Source organism: Vitis vinifera, chromosome 4 (genome assembly GCF_030704535.1).
Source record: "Vitis vinifera cultivar Pinot Noir 40024 chromosome 4, ASM3070453v1".
NCBI classification, from domain to species: Eukaryota; Viridiplantae; Streptophyta; class Magnoliopsida; order Vitales; family Vitaceae; genus Vitis; species Vitis vinifera.
The window spans coordinates 22212117-22233745 of record NC_081808.1 but is presented as its reverse complement, the minus strand read 5'-3'; the positions used below and the strand labels follow the sequence as shown (position 1 = coordinate 22233745).

The following is a 21629-nucleotide window of genomic DNA, read 5'->3' as shown; positions in this document are numbered from 1 at the left end:
TATGGAAGTAAACAGAGGATGCTGGCTTGATTTCCAACACTCCTCCTCAAGCCGCGTTGTAGATGTTGATCATTCCAAGTTTTTCTGTCAGATCTTCGAAGTTAACTCGAGCAAGAGCTTTTGTGAGAATGTCAGCCGTTTGACAGTTTGTCGAAGTGTAGCTGACTTTGAAAACTCCTTCTTCAATTTTTTCCTTGATAAAGTGTCGATCTATCTCCACGTGCTTAGTTCGATCATGATGAACCGAATTCTTAGCGATACTGATGGCAGCTTGATTGTCGCAGTATAACACCATGGGATGCTTCAATGGAACCCGTAATTCTTCTAACAGCCTGTTCAACCAGCTTTCCTCGCAGATACCTTGTGCCATAGCACGAAATTCTGCCTCAGCACTGCTACGGGCTAGCACTGACTATTTCTTGCTTCGCCATGTAACCAAGTTCCCCCAGACAAATGAACAATAGCCTGAAGTTGATCTCCGATCAGTCACTGAACCTGCCCAATCTGCATCTGAAAAAATCTCAATCTCTTTCTTTGTTGTTCTTTGAAAGAAGAGACCCTTTCCCGGTGTCATCTTGAGGTATCTCAATATTCTGATCACAGCAGTCATGTGTTTTTCGGTTGGATTATTCATGAATTGACTTACCACACTAACGGAGAAGCCGATGTCTAGCCTTGTATGAGAAAGATAGATGAGTTTCCCCACAAGACGTTGATATCTTCATTTATCAACTGGCGCACTTCCATCACTTTCTTCCAGTTTGACAGTTGTATCCATAGGTGTTTCTACCGGCTTGCATCCTAGCATTTCTGTTTCATTCAATAAGTCCAGAACGTATTTGCGTTGTGAGACTGCTATACCTTTCTTTGACCTAGCAATCTCCATTCCGAGAAAGTACTTGAGGTTTCCAAGATCCTTGATCTCAAATTCATTTGTCAGTAATTTTTTAAGTAAGTCGATTTTCTCTTCATGATCACCTGTCAAAATTATGTCGTCCACATATACAATGATAATTGTCAGTTTCCCTTCTGGGAAGTGTTTCACAAATAATGTGTGATCGGATTGACATTGAACGAATCCGTACCCTTTCACTACCTTAGTGAACCGTTCAAACCAGGCCCTGGGAGATTGTTTGAGACCATACAAGGATTTTCGGAGTCTGCAAACCTTGTTGAAATTTGATGTCGTCTCAAGTCCAGCAGGAATGTCCATGTAAACTTCTTCCTCTAAGTCACCATTGAGGAAGGCATTCTTCACATCAAGTTGGTGAAGCGACCAATCGAGATTAGCTGCCAAGGATAAAAGTACACGAACAGTATTAAGCTTGGCAACTGGAGCAAAAGTTTCTTGATAGTCAATGCCATAGGATTGGGTGAATCCTTTGGCGACCAACCGAGCCTTATACATGTCCACATTACCATCTGCCTTGTACTTTATTGTGAAAATCCACTTACACCCAACTGGTTTCTTACCTCTTGGGAGGTCAGTAATTTCCCACGTACCATTCTTTTCCAACGCCCGAACTTCCTCATCGACTGCCGCCTTCCACTTAGGATACTTGAAAGCTTCCTGAATATTCTGAGGAACTTGTATCTCTGTGATGCTAGAAGTGAATGCACGAAACGTAGGTGATAGCTTATCATAAGAAATAAAATTTCCAATGGGATGCTGAGTGCGTGATCTAACTCCTTTCCTCCAAGCTATGGGCATATTAAGAATATCATTTTCTAACTCGGAATCAACAGTACCATCAGGAGCGTTGTTACCTGGAAGTTTGCTTGGATTAGGACCCGATTCTGCCTCATGGGTTTGTTGAGAAAGTGCTCTTTCCTCCGTTTCCTCTTGGATGTGCTCCTTATCCCACAAGTCAACAATGGACTCGGGTTGATTAAATGACTCTGGAGGAATGTGATTTTCAGTGGTGATGGGTGACTCACTGAATGACTCAAGATCCCAAAATTGATATTCCTGAGTTGAATTCTCCCCCTGAATATCATTTTTGGGATAGTAAGGTTGGGTTTCAAAAAAGGTGACATCCATTGAATTGTAGAATTTTCTTGTGACCGGAGAGTAACACTTATACCCTTTTTGATTTGAAGAATACCCAAGAAAGATGCACTTGAGTGACCTAGGATCAAGTTTACTTCTATGTTGTTGATTAATATGAACAAAGACAGAGCATCCGAAAATTTTGGGTGGGACGGTGGAGATGAGACGAGTAGTCGGAAAGGATTTTAGGAGTGTTTGACAAGGTGTTTGGAATTTTAGTACCCTAGACGGCATCCTATTGATGAGGTAGGCTGCCGTAAGGACAGCTTGCCCCCAGAATAATTTTGGAACATTCATGGAGAACATTAGTGATCTAGCCACCTCTAACAAATGCCTATTTTTCCTTTCAACGATTCCGTTTTGTTGTGGGGTATCAACACATGAACTTAAGTGAACTATCCCTTCTTGTGCTAGAAATTCTCCTAGAATGGAGTTGAAATAATCCCTAGCATTATCAGACTTTAGAATTTGTATTTTTGACTAGAATTGGGTCTGAATCATATTTTTAAAATTTTTGAAAATTTGACTCGTTTCAGATTTTTCTTTCATGAGGAATACCCAAGTTAATCTAGTGTGATCATCTATGAATGAGACAAACCACCTAGTACCAGTTACATTTTTTATTCTTGACGGACCCCAAATATCGCTATGAATCATTGAGAATGGACTAGACTCTTTATAGGGTTGAATGGGAAAATGAGACCGGACTTGCTTTGATAATTGACAGATTTCACACTCAAAGGATTGTGGATTTTTATTAAATAATGAAGGAAATAAATGCTTGAGATACATAACATTTGGATGACCTAAGCGATAGTGCCACAACCTAATTGCATTATCGTTATTTTGACATGAAACCGAAAAAGAATTACTACCAACTGTCATTTGAGGTTGTTCTTATGGATCGTGGTGCTCCTTAAGGATGTAGAGTCCAGAGCATTCCTCAGCATTGCCAATCGTCTTCCCCGAATCCAAATCTTGAAATTCACAGTGAGTGGAGGAAAAATTAGTAATACACCTCTTTTCCTTAGTGAGTTTACTAATTGACAATAAATTACAGTCCAAGTTAGGAACAAGGAGAACAGAGTTGAGAGTAAGATCCCTTGATAGATCTGCTATTCGGACTGTTAAATTATTTGGACATGAGCTATATGTGTCAAAAATTGTCGCATCTCCCGTCATATGATCAGATGCTCCTGAGTCCACTATCCAAGGTTTTTTACGTTTCTTACCAGCAGTGAAGGCACTCAAAAAATTACCTTTGTGAGCCAAGGTTCCGGAACCAATGACCTGGTTGGAAGATGAGCCAGTTTGTGACTGTACTGACAAAAGAGGAGATAGTAGTTTCTGAAGCATCTCCATTTGCTCCTTATTAAAAGGGCTAGCTTCAGGTTGTGGCGATTGTTCATCGATAGCCACATGATTGCCTCGTCCTTCTTTCTCAAGTGGTTGACGTGGCTTCCAATCTACTGGCTTTCCATGAATCTTCCAACAAGTTTCTCTTGAGTGTCCCGGCTTTCTGCAATGATCACACCAAGGTCTACCTCCTTTAATTTTTTGACGGTTGTCAAAAGGAGCGAATTGAGTCTTAAGAGCCGAGCTTTCTGCCATATTCAGTTGTTGATGGGATCCCATCATGAGATTTTTCCGACTTTCTTCGCGACGGACTTCAGAGAATGCCTCTCTGAGGCTAGGTAGGGGTTTACTCCCATGATTCTTCCTCTGATTTCATCAAGATTTTTGTTCAAACCTAACAAAAATTTAAACACACGTTTCCCTTCGACAATCTTTTTATACAAAAAACCATCTGTAACACAATTCCAGTTATGAACCTCAAACGTATCAAGTTGACGCCATAGACGAGTAAGAGTATTGAAATATTCAGTTACCGTAAGGTTTCCTTGACGCAAATCGTGGAGGATGCCTTCAATCTGGATGATTTCAGATGTGTTTTCCTTGTCTGAGAAAGTTTCTTTTGCAGTGTCCCAGATTTCTTTGGCAGTATCAAATGACAGAAAATTTTCACCAATGTCAGCGGTCATAGAGTTGACTAGCCAGGACATGACCATATTATTTTCTGCTATCCACTTTTTGTAGGTTGATGCTGTGGTTTCTGGTGCCGCCGAAGCTCCGGTGATGTAGTCATCTTTCTCCTTTCCCCGTATAAACATTAATATGGACTGAGACCATTGCAAATAATTTTGCCCATTCAGTTTATGGGCTGTGATTGGAAGATGAGAGGTTTCCATCTGATGAGAGGATGAAGACGATGAGATGATGATATCAGAAGTAGAGGATGATGAGTTGGTAACCATTCCAAAGGCTGGACCGTATTTAGGCATAAATTAGAATAATGAATTGAGTAAAAAAAAACTGACTAAAGATGAAGACGATGAGACAAGATTAAATCTGCTCTGATACCATGAAGAATTTGAAGAAAAATATGAAGAATTTGAAGACAAAATATGGAGGAACACCTCAATTCATTCTGTGATACCTTCCTTTACAATGAATGAAAGCATAAATAAATAGCCTACGGATATGAGACAATTCCGGAATGGAATTTCCCTTACATGGAAAGTGAATAAACTCTTACATGGGAAGTGAATAAACTACTCTTACATGGAAAGTGAATAAACTACCTTGCTAGAATTACTCCTAAATATATAAACTACTCTTACATGGAAAGTGAATAAACTACCTTGCTAGAATTACTCCTAAATCAATTATAATAAAGGTTGTACATTACACTAATTACAGAAGTAAACAGAGGATGCTGGCTTGATTTCCAACAGTTGAATCTCTCAGCGCTCATGTCAGGAACCCCCAAGGTGAGGTTCTTTTGCTCCACTGATTGGTAGTGGCTTAACTTGTAGGATTTCACAGTCATGGAGCCGTCGGTCTGCTTGAATGAGATGAGTGACTGCACTCCGGCCCTGTCACTTCCACTGGGGATTATAGCCCATGAAATCCAGCTCTCAAACTCCGCCGGCGATGACACAAAGGCAATGGAAAGACTTCCATCGGTGTCGTGCGTCCTGTGGAGGGAAGAACCCATCGTAGGAAAGTCGCTACGACGTTGGAAGAGCTCATTATTACTGAATTTATGGGTAGCACAGTTACGCGGGACCATGCATGGCCATGCATGCGTCTAGGAAAGAAATGAGAAAGGGAATATGTAAGGGAATGTATGGAAAATGAGCGAGAGGGATATCGGGGAAATGAGTTTAATGGGTATGTGCGAAGATTTAAAGAGAGGAGTGGGTTTGAAGATGGGCATGGAGGATACGTGGTGTATGGGAAATGGGTATGAAGGGTACGTGGTGTAAGGAAAATGGGTATGAAGGGTAGGAAGTGTTGAAGGATGATAGGAGATAGTGAGATTGACAAGTATGAAGGTTTTGGGTGGTGTTCATGGAGATTCCTTGCATACATGGTGGGAGTGGAAGCAACAAGGAGTACTCACAACAAACTGAACTTCATTGTTCCTCTCACTTTTCCCATAAGCTTGGCCATAGTATTTTTGAACTCTCTTAGGCCTCATATTTCCTGTGGCTATTCTGTGAAGGCCAAAGGATGGTGGGCCTAGATTACTGGACGAAGATAGCATGGCTTGTGGGACAACTAAGCATATCCAAAAACCCCTTTGTATTGCCTACAGATGAAACCAGTGCATGCTCATGAACTTATTTCCTTGCATGCTCAGGAATGAGACGTTGACGCAGTTCAGAAGTTGAGTGTACCAGCTCTTGAGTTATGAAATTGAATAAATGAGGAAGAGGCCGACCATTTGACAAGCAGGCATTTGGCTATCTTAAATCATCAAAGAAGTAATGTGTGCATGATTCTAGGGTGGTGCATCTCAAATTTGGCGAATACTGGAGTAGCCTTAATACAAGATACACAACTTCTGGGAGCATTTGCTTATGGAAAAGCTTGTGCCATGGGTGAGCTTTGATTTGTGAAAACTTGAACTCATTGTAATTTGGATTCATGCACTTAATTCTTCTCTAGTGGGTATACCCAGAATCCTAATGATTTCCACCAATTGATCAACACCACTTTCCTCAGGAAACAGTGTGTTAGCCTAAGGGTTCTCCTAATCGGGTTTTGATGATAACAAACCATGGTTAAGTGACTAATTGGTTTAAATGTTTAAGAATCTCAGGTATAAACTCGAAAATTCATCAAAGGACCAAATGGATAAAAGATCGAGACGCTTGGAAGACTTGTGATCATAGGAAACTAATGTAAGATGAATGCATGAGTGTACTTAGGATTTTCACATGTTTCATGCATCTTTGAAAACTCGGTTTATTATTTAAAACGTCGATTTCATTAAAACCCGAGTTTTTAACTAATGTACCTTAGGCAAAATGTTTTATAATTGGCTTAATAATTTTCCTAAAGACCTTGCCTAAGTGTTAGAAAAGAAAGAAATAAAAAAAATAGGTTTTCGGGGCCAAAAAGGCTCAACCGGTCGAGGACCGGTTGAGGGAGGTAAAAAACCTTCTCTCTCTCCCAGTAGCCTTCTCTTCCCAATTGAGGTGTTTCTCTTACCGGTCGAGGACCGGTTGAGGCAACGGTAACCTGTCATGCATTAAATGCTCTAACGGCTAGTGAACCGGTCGGCCCTTAGCTCGACCGGACGAGGTTACCTTTTGCTGTTTTTGACTCTTGAGCTTAGAAACCTATAAATTGAAAGCTCTACTTCATTTATTGATGAAATAACACTTGCATTCAAAGCCTACCTACCTGTTCTTGATCAAAAAGCTCTCATTTCTTTCATAGTGCATTAAATCACCACTTGCATATCCTTTAGTGCACTCTTATTTGTCATCCTAGCTTTGTCTTGTATTTGAGCCTTCCTTAAGCTAGGTTGAGTGATTATATCTTGTAACAATCTGAGTGTTAAAACCTTCAAGAGGGTTGAATCTTGAAGAGGTTGTGTAAGAGCCCATTGGAGCTGGAATCCAAGTGTAAGAAGATTGGAAGCTTGGTTGAAGCTTCAAGTTAGTGGAACCCTCACTCGGTTAGGAGGTTGAGGAGAGTGGACGTAGGCAAGGAAGTGTCAAACCACTATAAACTCGAGTTTGAATTCTCTAAACTCTATCTCTTTACTTTGCTTATATTTTGTTTAAATTTGTTGTGATTGAAAAGATTTGAAAAACCCAATTCACCCCCCTCTCCTTTTGGGTGTTTTTCTTAACTAAGCATAACCTTTGTTTTCTCACAGTGGTTGGCTAAGAAGAAGCTCAACCACAACTCAGCCTACAGACCACATATCAATGGCAGTTATATATTCTGTAACCCCAAAGATAAGTTCTAGAGCCCTATAATACCTTGAGCAAATATATGACATGTTTGGTTCACCTGGCACCAACTCATTGTGATACTCAATAATGACTTGAGTCTTACCATCAGGCTTCAGCCATGAGCAAGTTCCATTCTTCCTACCCTCAGTGAGGCGGGTACCAAGCTTGGTAGCAAGAGCATAGCTCAAGGGCATAAGTTCAAGGGTCCTATTTTTATTTTTATTTTGCGGCTTTTTTGTAGCCTCCAATGCATGCAGTGATATTTTCCATCCTTCAAAGCTGAAAAGGTAGGTGACCACCTCATCAATCAAACGACCTGCTTCCTTAGATATTTGGACAACAACTAGAGCAACAGTAGATCCATCAATAGCATAAACCACCTAGAATATGCTTAATAGAAGGCTCCAAATCTTCAACAAGTGTAAGAGGGTAGGATTTAACCTTGCATTGCATTGCAACGTGAACAATAGGTGAGGTAGAGAGCTTTATTGCCATGACTGGATGAGCATCAACTTCTTTCTCATTGATTAGTGTAACATTCTTAGTAACGAATTGATCTAGATGAACCATAATAACAGTATTTCCACAAGACATAGCTTGAGCAGTATCCTGCTTATTTCCTATCCAAGATCTTTGCACAAACCCAAATCAACTGGAGGAACTTCATTCACCCTCAACACTCACGAACTATGTTCTATGGCTGCATTACCTAGCTTTCTTAGGTAGAGATGTACAACCTAATGTATAATGAGGCAAGATACCAAAACAAGGGAATGGAAAAACAAAACAAAGCACAAACTAACAAAGCAAATAAAACAACCAAAGCCATGTTTCATGTTTAGATCAACAGGCTTGGCTATAGGTGAGTGAACTAGAATGTATCCCATGGAAATAAGAACAAAAACAAGGCTCCCACATGATGCATAGTGAAGTTAAAGCAGAACTGTATTGCTCTCAAATCACACCCCCAAAAAATGATGGAGATAGCAACAATAAACCCATAAACCAAGCGAGAATTGTAAAACTAAAACACCTAATCAAGCAATCCACAAAAATATTGAGAAAAGAGAAAGAGACTATATGTCGATAAAGAAAATCAAAGAATCCATGACAGTCATACCTTTCCTCTCTCCTTCTATGGCTCTTCTCTGCAGAAAAAACTCTTTCTCTTCTTCCATTCCCAATTATCTTCTCAAGTTCCTTTTTTTGGTTTATTCCAAGCTACCCCCCAAAATCTCTCTGTAACCCAAAAAAAAAAGTTGCCCCCCCCCCCCCTCACTCTCTCTCTCCATCCTTTAACCATCTCACCTCAGAAAAATATCTCTACTCCTGCTTCCCCCTACTTGCTCCCCAAGCAACTAAAAATATCTTCTCCTTACAGGCAACAAAATATGTTCTCCCTTACCTGCCATCTTTTTTAATTTCTTTCAAACCACCCCAACATATTTCCATGCACGTGTCCATTCCTCATTCGTTTCTTTCACCCACTACATGATTCCCTGGCAGCCAACCACAAGGTGACACGTTGTCTTCCAGGAGCCTTCCACCTGGCAAAATGAACTGCACAAAACATGCCCCAAAATGCTACAATAAGCAATAATTATAATAATGGGTATAATATTAGTGTTAAGGAATGATGAAAATATTAATAAATATGGATATATCAATACTTGATTTTACGGATATATCGATAAATATTTTAACAAAAATATCGTGGAAATTATTCAAAATTTATGAAAATACTTAGAAAATTTTCAAAAAATGATAAAATAAATTATAATATACATATTAAAGTTATTTTACAAGTGTAATTGATATAGTTATGGTCAAAGATAATATTTATATATATATTTTTTTTAAAATTATCTTAAATTCCTTTAATATATTAATATTCATTTATTTTAAAATTTTAAAACTATTTTTATTAAAACATGTTTTATTACATTTTAAATAAAAAAAATTAAATCCTTTTTAAGATTTATATAAAATATTTTATTTTTAATTCTAAAATTTTACTACATATGGTGACAACTTTTTTTTTTATTGATATTAATTTATTTAAATAATTAAAATTATATTAATAATTTATCTTATCCAATTAATTTTAATTTATAAAATATTAGAACCTCATTATTATTATTATTATTATTATTATTATTATTATTATTATTATTATTATTATTATTATTATTATTATATTTTATCAATTTTTGAATAATTTATATTTTTAATATTTTAAAATAAAAATATTCACAATTAAATGAAATTAAAATAATAAATCTAAAAAAAATTAAATGTGAAATGATAGTAATTTCTTAAAATAGAAATAATGAGATAAATGATGATACATTTAATATTAAAATTATAATTTATTTAATTCAAATAAATAATGATACATGTATGGTTTTTCTTAAATATTTAGATTTTTTATATTTAATTATCATTTAAATGATATAACAATATTAAAATATTCTTTTAATAATCAACTTTAACATATTAATATAGAAATGGGAGACTTGCCTTGATGGCTAACCTTCAAGCCTTTTGGCCTAGTTCGAATCCTACACTGTAACAAAAAGATTTAAAATGACCAAAGCTGTGTTACTTGGTTGAAATATTGGGAAATTTGTTGAAAAATAAAATAAAAAAAGCGAAAATTTTTTTATCTCGAATGTTGAATTTGTCACGCCACAAAACCCACTTCAAGGGCATGACGTTCATTTCACACCTCAAGCCCAAAGACTCAAAGTGGAAATGATACAAGCATTCATATTATAACTGAAAATTTACTAATTATCAAATTCATGTTCAAAGTAATAAGACAAAATTCTAAAATCTCTAAGTATCAACTTTTAAAAAAACTAACATATCAACTAGAGTGTTATTGTTCAAATAACTCCAAATTCAAATAATTTAAACGAGAATTAAATTTTAACAACTAAACAATGTCCAAAATAAAGTTTGAACCAAAATCTTAACAAAGAAAAATTCCCCAACCTAGCCATCACTCCTCGCCCGAACTGAGAGTACCTGAAAAATTATCAACGAATGAGCATAAGCTTAAAGCTCAATAGGGAACATTAATACAATTTCATGGATAAAATATTTTCAATCATGCTTACCAATAGGAGATATAACATATACTTATTTTCATAAAAACTTTTGAGTTCAAAATACTAATACATTCAAATTCTCCTTGCCTTCCCAAACAACTCACTCTTCATCCGAAATCCCGCTTCAATCCATGAGTTCCAACCACCTAAGTATCTTCTACCCTAATTCAGGTGATCCCTAGCTCCAGTTTTTTCTCTAACCCCACTCTACATCTCTTTACTCTATTTTTCCTCCCTGTTTTCACCATCTCTCCCAGCTACTCTACTGTTCCCCGTTCAGCAAAAAAGTCTTCATCCCTAACCACCACCATGGCAAGGTGGTATTATCTTTTGCCACACGTCCCAGGCAGCCCACTCCTCTGCAGAGGTCGTCCCCCACTCCTAAATGAAATGCCCGGCTCACTCTTGGGTGGCCAACAAGTGAATGAGAGGAAATAGCCAAAATAAAATGAATAATAAAAAACCAAAGTCCCCGGTCCATATAGGAGTCTACAATACCATAATTTAAAATTTAAAATAATTTTAAATATTAAATCAAAATAAATAAGTTATTTTGAATTTCAAATACCTTTACTATAAATGTTAATGATCAAATTCATTGTCAAAGATTAATAATGATAAATATTTTTTAAAATTACACATGGGTAAATAGGTTAATTTGATTATTTAAATAACTTTTAACCAAATTTTAGAAACAATCTTAATACCTTAAAGTGAAAATCAAGTAATAAATTTTGAATGAATAACTTAAAAATAATTGAAGTTATTAAATAATAACTATTAGATTTTATTAAAAATAAGCCAAAATAATTAATCTATTTATAAATTTCTTTTGTCTTATTTGCTGATACATGGCTAGAGCGAGGATTAATGCACGCCGCTCAAGTTGCGGGATCTGGAAAGACTGGAATGATGACAAGGGACTGATGGTTCAGATGCGTTCTCAAATTCGGATTGGGACCGAGGGAGAGCACCTGTTTGAAGATGAGTTGTCCCACATCGGACCAAGACAGGAATTAATCGTGGAGCTATGGGCTATAAAACGGAAGCCATAGAGTCAATTAGTTTTATCTTTGCGCTTGGGGCAATGACGCAGCTAGTGAGGTTCTAACCGAGGCGCGTCAATTGCTGGTTGAAAACTATTTCCAAACCCCCTCCTTGGCCTGGGTTACGCCCAGGCCATCGAGAATTTCTGGAAGGGCTCCCTAAGGGGTAAAGCCCTACAATACACAAGTTTAAAAGATTATCCTTTATTGTATATGCTTCTATGAGTAGCAGTTTATAGGTTTAATTGCTTTTCACTTCCATGTTCAGTTTATGACCCTGTGGGATAGGGGTATATAATGGTTAGTGATAAATGTTTCATTCTTAAATTTTATATTTTAAAAGTATTTTTATTAAAAATAAGAATAATTATGATTTTTTTTTTTTTTAAGTAAATAAGAATATTTTCGGTTGGGAATCTTCTTGCTTCATTAGAGAAATGTGAGACCTTGAGACTCGTACATGAGGGCTTCAGACCAGAAGTTCCGAGATGAAAATGATCTAATTAAATACATTGCATAGTTGAAATAGATCCGATTTCGTAGGATCTTATACCAATAAGAAACCAGGGAGAGGACCTTTGAAGGCGGGTTGTCCCACATCGGAACCAGATAGGAATTAATCGAGGAGCTAGAGATTATAAAATGGAAGGCAAAGGATCAATTAAAATTATCTTTGCGCTTGGGGCAATGACGCAGCTAATGAGGTTCTAACCGAGGCGCGTCAATTGCTGGTTGAAAACTATTTCCAAACCCCCTCTTTGGCCTGGGTTTGGCCCAGGCCATTGAGAATTTCTGGAAGGGCTCCCTAAGGGGTAAAGCCCTGCAATGCAACTTTACAATTTTCCTTATTTACTTGCAGTCTTTAAGTTTATTTCGTTCTCACTTAGAAAATGGGAGCACTTTAAACGTACCACCATTTTCAACTCGGGATTTGAGTTAATCAAAGTTATGTTTGTGACCTTTGGGATAGTGTTTAATAGTAGAAGAGATTTTTGAGATAAATGTTTCAAATACATTGCTTAGTTCAAATAGACCTTACTTGCAAAATGAAAATGGTGTGTATATTCAAATAGACCTTGCTTGAACCAATGGGTTCAAGCTCCCACCCAGAAGAAAATACAAGCCAAGCCTTTCCATTTAAGCTTCACATTGCTCCATGGTAGTATCAGAGGCACAAGTAGAAGAACCATACAAAGTATTGTGCCGTGATGACGAAATTGACTAATGACCCATAGGAAAACTCAAGTGGTTACGAGACCCTGCATTAGAGCACAAGTCCACAAGGTTCCCAGGCACCTTACCTAGCTTCAAAATTGTATGGATGAATGAGCCCACATGTAAATACAGAATGTGAAATATGACATCAGTTTCATAATGTTTGCATCAAACAATTCATGGGGTATCGCTGTCCCATCACCATTGCTTTAGTTTTAAACATATGCACATGGAACTGTACATAAACCATGAACAAGGTAGAATGATGATAGATAAAACAGAAGTATGGTATAAGGGTAGAGAAAAGTTTGCATTCGCCATCACCCATGTGCTTTCATGCTTGTGGATGTGTTACATATCGGTCTATGGTGTGACCGTGTGAGGGAAAAAGGGCAAAGTGACATCATTCAGCAACCACTCGTACTACATAAGATCAAGCCATGAAATAAAATTGGTTAACAATCCAAAACTAGATTTTCACTTTATCCATCATTCAGCTCAACAAAACCTTTGTCCCATACATGTCCGGTCTCTATGGTGCCACTTAATTCATTAAGATGTTGTCTATGTATAAACCCCAAAACCACAAATTCAATACCTTACAGTACAAATCAATAGGGGAAAACACTACTCAACTAGATCACATAATCGGTTTGCTTTGCTCCAAGAAAACACGAGTAACAAGTTTTTAGACCAATACCTTAGCAAAATGCCATGGTTGTGCTGATCATTGACAGCACACAGAAATTCAGAATAAAGATGGCATAGCTTTGGCGATTATCACAAAATTGTCCAACTGATCCAACTTTTTTGAGAGTATTAGATGTCAAATTAGCATCAAAGAGGCAAAGAACATTGGCAGAAGGAGATACATAAAGAAATCGTGCCAATGTCTGATATAGTATGGCCGCCAAAGGGGCGGAGGCCGACGCCATGGGTATGTTGATGGGGAACAACGTGCCCCGCTTCTCTGCTGATGCCATTCAAATAAGAGTGGCTGTGAAGCTACTTATCAGGCAAAAAATTTACGTGAAAGGTTCCCAGATGATGTAGTTTTTGGGAACCCAAATGCGAAGGTAGAACCTCCAGTCGTTTTATTAATTATTGTTATATAAAAAATTTCCACTTCAAAAACCCAGAAATTTTTTTCCCTTCATTTCTCTTATTCTCCCCTGGTTCTAGCTGATTGGTTGAGTTTGCAATGGGGGGCTTCTTAGATGGAGGAGGTTTCTCTTTTTAGTGGTGTTATTTCTGAATCAAGGCAGGGCCAGTGAACGGTTTTTTCCTAGCAACTTGTACGGAAAATTCGGCATACTTCTAACATCATTTTCACTAGGTATTAGCCACTAGGATCAGCATCGGGAGATACTATTTATAAGTATTTGTCTTCTGGCCTACGACCAACAACAACAATCAGATGCTCAACCCACAACTTTGTCAACTGGCAAGGCCAAGTTGCGTCATTCTAATGTAGCAATGCTACACCATTCAACTTATTTCTAAGTTCTAGTTAACCAAAAGACACATTCTCTACCATGGAATGACCCATTCTCTACCAAGTGTTCAGAAACTGCCTACACTTGATATTTCTAGTTGGTGAACAATGGCCGATAAGAAAGAAAGAGATGCCACTCAAATATCTTGTTCTTGAAGGATGATCATTGCAAGATGCCACTCATGACACTAAACAATACAGTCAATTATCAGTTTGATGGCTCAGTTCAACACTGCTTTTTTAGAACACTCTGATTACAATAAGAAAAGGTATAGACGTGAATTTTTTATTTACCCTCGGTACAATCCCTCTCCCTGTTTCTCATCACCACACTCGTTAGAAATAACAGTTTCTGGAAAACACTGGCATGGGCCCCAACCTGAGCACTCGAAGGTTCAAGAGAGCATAGGAAACAGTTATGTGCAATGGCTGCAACTAGGTCATCCAAGAGCTGTAGCTGTCTGCAATGCTACCACCACAATGGCTCATTTCAATTAGGTTTGACTAGAACTGTCAAAATCAAATCCAGATGCTCGAGCAAGCTCTGAAAATTCTTGTTCTCCACTCAAAACCTGAAAGAAGAATGTCCATTGTTAACAATGAATCAATCTTTCAAAAAGAGGACATCATATGATCATCATCAGGCCTCAGACCGAATGCTGTATTTGGTTTGTGTGTTGGGGGTTGGACAAAAGTGAAGAAATAGGGTTGGTGTTGGTGGAGCTTGGAAACCAAGATCAATTGCCATCCATTTAGTGAAGGATGCAAAGAAGAGACGTGGATGATCCAACAGTAATCTAATCAAAATATAGGTTTTCTTGACAGGCTATTGATAAACCTTTTCCAAGGAGGCACTCTGAAAATCTGGCATGAGGTGATAACTCAAGGATGAGACAATCCGAATAAATTATTCTACGAAAAATGCAACTACAGGAAACCATTTAAGGATGAGCATTGAGCAAAACCATCATCAGCCAGTACTAGAACTACCCTGGCAACTTGAAAAGAGCTTTTTTGGTGTAAAGTTCAGAAAAATGTTTGCTGGAGGGCAGGGTTTAACTACAATAAACAAAGAGAAAAGTTTCAGAAGAAGAGCTCCTTCACCTCTCCATTTATTACCCATGTTGGGAACCCCTCAATTCTAGCAGCTGAACAAGCCTTGTCCATTTTAATTCCCTTCCTATATCCATTAGGGAAGCATTCCACATAGTCCAATAGCTTTGCTGCCTCACGTCCGAACATCTGTATCAATAGAAGAAAAAAGAAACATAGGTAATGGAAATAATAAATTTCATTAGAGGGAATAAGGAAAACTTGTTTTCAAAATGAAAATACAAGAATGATTGTTAGCTATTTAGCTGCAAGCAGAAAAGCCTGATAGAGTATGTTTTCTATAAACATTCCTTACTCCGAACCGTTCTTTAAGAAAGTAAAACACTAATTGAAGGTGGGTTGAAAAGAAAGAAAACAAATAATCTTCTGATTATAAAATTTCAATTTATATCTCAACTACAGGAATTAATAACTTGGGAAAAGTATTCAGTTGGTGAAGGATGCTTGATAAGTTGGTTTTGTAGTTTACAAAGAACAGTAATTTCTGTGTCAAATACTTTTGCAGTTTTCCAACCCAGAGGGTATCTGGTTCTTTTCCTAGCTAGGGAGGCTTGGCTTCCATTGGAGCCTTCTAAAGTCAGTTTCATTACTCTGGAGGTTGCTAAGGAGAAAATTCTTACAATAAATCAGCTAATGAAAAGAGGCTGCTCTTTTTGTTAGTCAGTATGAATTGCATAAGCATATTCTTATTTATTGTGGGTTTGGTGTGAGGCTTTGTTGTTCTCTTAATTGGCATTTCTTGGGCACTCCCCCAGTCTTTCAAGGAGTTATTGTTAGGTTGGCTAAAAGCATCATTCAGAGTCATATGAGGTTTTGGAGACTCTCTCCTCTTTGCTTGATTTGGAGCATTTGGAGAGATTGGAACAAAAGATATTTTTAAGGCAAAGGAAGTTCAGAACTCGTGTGAAATACTTCCATAAAACCTTTATTATCTTGGTCTAGTACTGCTTAGACTTTGATACTGGATCTGTGATAGATGATATCAACTATTTAAGGAGTAAGGGTTTATTTTGCTTGTTTTTCTTTTCAACCTCTAACATGCTCTCTTTATACATCATGTGTATTTTGGTTGCCCCTTTTTTCTTTTCCTATGTGTCTGTTATTGAATTCTTATTTGCCTATAAAAGACTAGGGAAAAGAACAAAGGATCAAAAACACAAGTTTGCTGAGTGAATAATATGCCCCTTGGGTTCCTCTGAATCCAGCCTAGCTTTGCCACATATGGGCATCTAATTTGAGAGGAATTCCTTTGTTCTCTCCCTCATTTTTCTTCAGATAGCCTAAACCCAACCAAAAATACAAGAAAAGGTTGCAAACACAACCAGCCCCAACCCAGGAAGAGGAACGGGAACTTCCATTTGTAAGTTGCTACTGATTAATGCATCTCAAGTATTAAGCATTCTGAAAATGTTCATCAATCGGATCAAATGTTGCAGGTTGACCTAAATAAGCTCCATTCAGCTACTTCCACTTAAGTGATAAATCAAACCTATGTGGTCTGCAGCAGTATAGAAGCGTGGGGTTAATGGACATGTCAACATTAGAGTTAATGAGTTACCACAGATGATGTAGGCAGTTGCAGGAGAGGGATGAATATCATGAAGAAAACAGACCATACCACTGATGAAGCTGTGGAGACATTAGTTCTCATTGAATGTGAATCCACATTATTCATGGATGTAATTTGTTTGGGCTCAATGGACGAGCATAGGCCAGAGGTATATCAGTGTGACAATTGTCAAGAGATCGTTAATTAATCAAACAATGATTTCAAATAGACAAAGGGAGGACTCTGTTCAAGACAGCAATCAAGCCAAGGATTTTCTTTCAGCCTACAAGACAGCAATAAAGAATAAACAATAATAACCATGTTTATAACATTTGTCCTTTAATTGAGGAGCCCAATATTTCACCATGTAAGCAGCTATCTATGCAGGTTCAGTAGAATTTATAAAAATCATTAATAACCTTATTTTACTCTGAAAATCAGTAATATTGATTTATGTCTCATGTCTTGGATATTCACTTCAGCACTCTGTCTGAGACTGCCTAAAAGACATGAACAGAAAATGATCAACTGTGTTACATTCTTCTGACTAGTTAAGAATTTTTTATGTTAAGCACTCTAATTTCAAAACAAGTTTTATATAGGAGTTATAAAGAAAGATGTACCTGTTTTTGTTCCACACAGTGTGAACACCAGAAAGCGCCATACATTTTAGCTCCAATGGATCGCAAATGCTTTGCAAGAGAAAGAGCCAAAGGACTTGACTGTGTTGTAATTTCAACTGTAAATGGTTGCAGGTCAATTTCAGCCAAGCTGTGCAAGTAGAATTGGGGAAAAAAATTAACACAAGTTTTCCCTCAACATAATAGCAGGCCAACAGACTAGCTTATGGAGTGCAACAAAATTAGATGCTGTGAAGCATTTCAGGTACAATATTACCTTGTTGAGACAGGCAAAGTATTATATGAAGTGCTTAAAGTAGCAACCACCAAGCTAGCAATACATAGCTGTAGCACCACAGTTTTCTGTATGTCTTTCAACTGAAAATCCTACAGAAAAAAAATCTTATCTGGTTAATGGTTTTGTACCAATGACTACAACAATTAGTCACAAATTGGCCAAAAAACAAAATTCACCTTTAGAGAGGTGAAAAATAAGCTGAACGACAATAGAGCCGAAACTAAACAATATGAGCATGATGCTCCTGGAAATTGTGTGCTTAGAATGTACAAGAAGTATGCACTTGCAGCAGACATGGAGGTAGTGGTCCCAAGTAAAAGCAAACGACCATTAGTTTCACCAATTCCAAAAGGCACATTCTTTCCAGCCAACTGTAAACCAAGTATTGTAACTAGCCCATAAGCAGCCATTCCAATTAATGGAAGAGGAACACCTGGCAAATGCAAAAGGATCATCATTGAAATCCTCTTTCAAACATATCACCTGCAATATAATTGGTATATAATTTTCTAGTCAAATTAAAAATTCCCTGATGTAAACAATAACATGGCACTAAAATGAATAAGATGAAGAAAGATACTTAAGAAAATAAATCAAGAGATTCAACAAGCTGAACTACTGTCTTCCCGAAGACAAACAGCATCATCATAGATGGGCACAAAAAAAATCAACCTTTGGTTTGATAACAGGCATAGACCTAGTGAATATACAAATGAATTCATATACAATTAATATTCCCCCTTTACCAAAAAATTGTTCATACTTGCTTTTTCCCATTAAAGCATCTCATCTCTTACATCTTTATTTGCCACAAGCAGGTTGTATGTTAGTAAACTTTTACATCCATACCCAACTAACAGCTTCTCTACAGGACAGATTACATGGAATTAAGGCAAGCCACCAAGAGCAATGTCAGAGAACATATAACAAGGTATCACATATTGAAAACATTTGATGGAACAACAGGTTATGATCATTTTGGCCATAGCAGGTTTAATCTCCACACAAGAAACATGTATCACAACAGAAATCCATTATCAGAAAAAAGAGCTAACTCTTTTCATGGATGTCTGTTGTTTCCATATGTACTAACCTCAAAAAATAAACAATACATAAACAAATCATCACAGCATAGACAACTGAACATTTTCCCATCACCAAAACCCACTTAGCTCAATTGCACACTTCAGAAGGAAGAAATGTTCATAAGAACTCCCAATTCATTACAAAATATCAGATGAGTAACAGGAAAAAACAGTGCTTTCATTCATGTAATGATCAATCCCAAACTGTAAGTTTACTTTATTTGCCCCAATTCAAAATACATTAGAAAACATGCCACTGAAGTGACCTAGAAATCTACATGCTTTCCTCACCGTCGCAATCAATTCCCCGCCCTAGAAAAGCATTTCATTTTCAATTTACACTCCGAACCAAAAAAATAAAACCAATCCTCGGCAATCTGGTGCAAAAACCCTCAAATCAATGAAATTTTTTAGTAAATCCAAAAAAAAAAAAGCCTAAGGAAACAACATGGTATCAATAGTGACAACAAAAATCACCAAAAACGGCGGCATAGTCACTGTTGAGGACATCGCTGCAGGTGCCACCGCCAATGGGGCAAAAGGCATCGGAATTGGTGAGCTTGAGGTAAGTCAAGTACGTGGTTTCCAGAAACCCTAAACCTCCAAGTCCTGCACACCAACTATATGCTGAAATGCTCGGAGAAGAAGAAGACGAGGACGCAGTATCGGAATCCGGAGTTTGCTTGGGTAAGCACTTAAGGGGAAGCATCAGAACCCCGCGACCCCAACCCTTGCATTGGGTTACAGAAGGAATCGATGGAGAAGGAGATGGAGAATACAAACGAGGAGTGGGTGAAAAGAACGGATGATACGATACGACGAAGCTAGCCATCAACTCCCAATTTCGCCTCACAAGCCCACAGGTCTACGCCTTCTTCGCCAAGCTTGGCGGTTTCAGCGTCCGTTTGGCTGCCTATCCTTGGATTTTTGACAAATTTACGGCATACTTAAAAATTATTTCGTGAAAAATGCTGGTTTCAAAGGGTTAAATATCTTGTCTTAAAAGTGGTAATACACGATTTTAGTATATTATCGTGATTTTACTTCAATTTTTTCTTAATACTTGTGTACTTATTTTTTTTAATATGTTCTCATTATTGCTTATATTCTTAGTTATTAAAACTTATAGCTTGCTTAGTGGTCCCCATTATTTTGAAGAAGTCAATATTTTTCTATGGGTCCTAGTGGCCCGACTCAAGCTCACACTCTTAAATTTGGTAGCAATTTTTTGAGGATTTTTTTTTTTTTTGTACAATCATAGATTCTTTGATTTAATCAGTTGTTGAATAAGTTATTTTAAGAAGTCTCCAAATATCCTTAGTGGATTCACATTAGCATACACGATTATACTCATGTCTATCTATTGTATAATACAGATAATAAATAATTTTTGCATTTAATTGAACTTTCCTTTAAACAAGATCATCGCATTTCTGACTTGGTTTTGAAATAAGTACTCTATTATCTATTTTAGTTAGAACATAGGGACCATTTTGATGACATCCTAAATATCATAGTCAATGAATTTTAAAACCATGCATTCTAGTTTTCTAATAAGAATAATTGGTTCCCAAAAAGAATGGAGGTGATTAATTGAAAACCCTTCCATGTGAGATGAGTTGTAAAAATTAGTCATATCCTTTTAGATTCTTAAAAAAAATAAAAATAATAAGAGGTCTAACTTTGATACCAATTATGAAGATGGTTGATTAAGTTAAGTAAATCACTCGGAGGGGGTGTGAATTGAGTGTTAATTTTTTAAAAAAATATTAAACAAATACAAACAAACAAGCAAAATTAAGCAAGATAATTAATATAAAGAGTTAAGAGAAGAGAGATAAATTGTCAACTTTTTTTATAGTGGTTTGATAATCCACTTACATCCACTCTCTTCAAGTTCTTAATTGAGCAGGAGTTCCACTATCTCAAAGACTTTAAGGTTAAAGTTTTCAACCTTCTTACGCTTAGATTACAATGTTCTAATGGACCTTCACTCTTTCTTCAAGTTTGCATACACTTGAAGTCTTTTTCCTCAAAAAGAATAGATGATAGATGAATTCAATACTACCAATCCTAAAAAGAACTTAGTTCATAATACAAGAAAAACTATGATGAATTTTATGGTGCACTAAAGGAATAAGCAAGTTTGAAATCAATACACTTGAATGAAGAGTCTTGAAAGTGAGAAAGTAGGAGTTTCTTAATTCAATGCAAGTGTTCTTTTCTTAATCAATACAGTAGGCTCTTTCAATTTATAGAAAACAACTTCAAGCTCATAAAACAACAAAAAATAGCCTTGATTGATCGAACTCCGGTTTGACCAATTGATTAGTCTTTGGTGCATTTAATGTTTTACAGGTGACTGTTTGTGCTTTTAAGGTTTGATTAACTCTTGATTGGAACTCAATTGGGTGACCCAAAACCTCAACTAACAACACACTAGTTACTAGAAGAGAGAAGATTTTTTAGCATCCCCAACTGGTCCTTGATCTGGTGAGCCCAATCGATTGAGTTGATTTACAAATTGATTTGACCAATTCAGGTTACCCTTAACCAATTACACCCAAAAGTTCATAAAAACTTTTGGTTTTAGATTTCAACCTTCCAGCAACTTATGTAACCCCTTTAAAAATCATTTTAAGTTGGTTTAGAAATGATTAGGCTCAAGGTTTTGAATTAAAACAAAAATTCATCTAATTTTATAATAAAAAATAGTTTTTTAAGCTTAAG

General features: G+C 36.9%; 1 protein-coding gene and 2 non-coding genes across 3 annotated transcripts; 2 read left to right on the top strand and 1 right to left on the bottom strand.

The window, feature by feature from the left end:
* Positions 1-11547: 11547 nt before the first annotated feature.
* LOC132253706 (U4 spliceosomal RNA) lies at positions 11548-11698 on the top strand. The gene has a single exon (XR_009465592.1). It is a non-coding gene; the product is annotated as a U4 spliceosomal RNA (small nuclear RNA).
* A 495-nt stretch (positions 11699-12193) lies between these two features.
* LOC132253705 (U4 spliceosomal RNA) lies at positions 12194-12344 on the top strand. The gene has a single exon (XR_009465591.1). It is a non-coding gene; the product is annotated as a U4 spliceosomal RNA (small nuclear RNA).
* A 2021-nt stretch (positions 12345-14365) lies between these two features.
* LOC100264333 (thiol-disulfide oxidoreductase LTO1) lies at positions 14366-19863 on the bottom strand. The gene is made up of 6 exons (XM_059736483.1): positions 19377-19863; positions 17991-18247; positions 17794-17903; positions 17520-17667; positions 15339-15476; positions 14366-14806 (listed from the first exon to the last, which is right to left on the bottom strand). Exons 1-6 carry the CDS (start codon positions 19729-19731, stop codon positions 14729-14731), a joined length of 1086 nt encoding a protein of 361 aa, XP_059592466.1. The 5' UTR covers positions 19732-19863; the 3' UTR covers positions 14366-14728.
* Positions 19864-21629: the final 1766 nt, after the last annotated feature.

What these genes read in the sequence shown, in the direction of transcription:
- LOC100264333 (XM_059736483.1), bottom strand. Translation starts at nt 19,731, where the DNA reads ATGGCTAGCTTCGTCGTATCGTATCATCCGTTCTTTTCACCCACTCCT. An exon ending in TGACTATGCCGCCGTTTTTG is followed by an intron (nt 18,248 to 19,376) that starts GTGATTTTTGTT and finishes TGCATTTGCCAG; the next exon opens with GTGTTCCTCTTCCATTAATT. An exon ending in CATGGGTAATAAATGGAGAG is followed by an intron (nt 14,807 to 15,338) that starts GTGAAGGAGCTC and finishes TTCTTCTTTCAG; the next exon opens with GTTTTGAGTGGAGAACAAGA.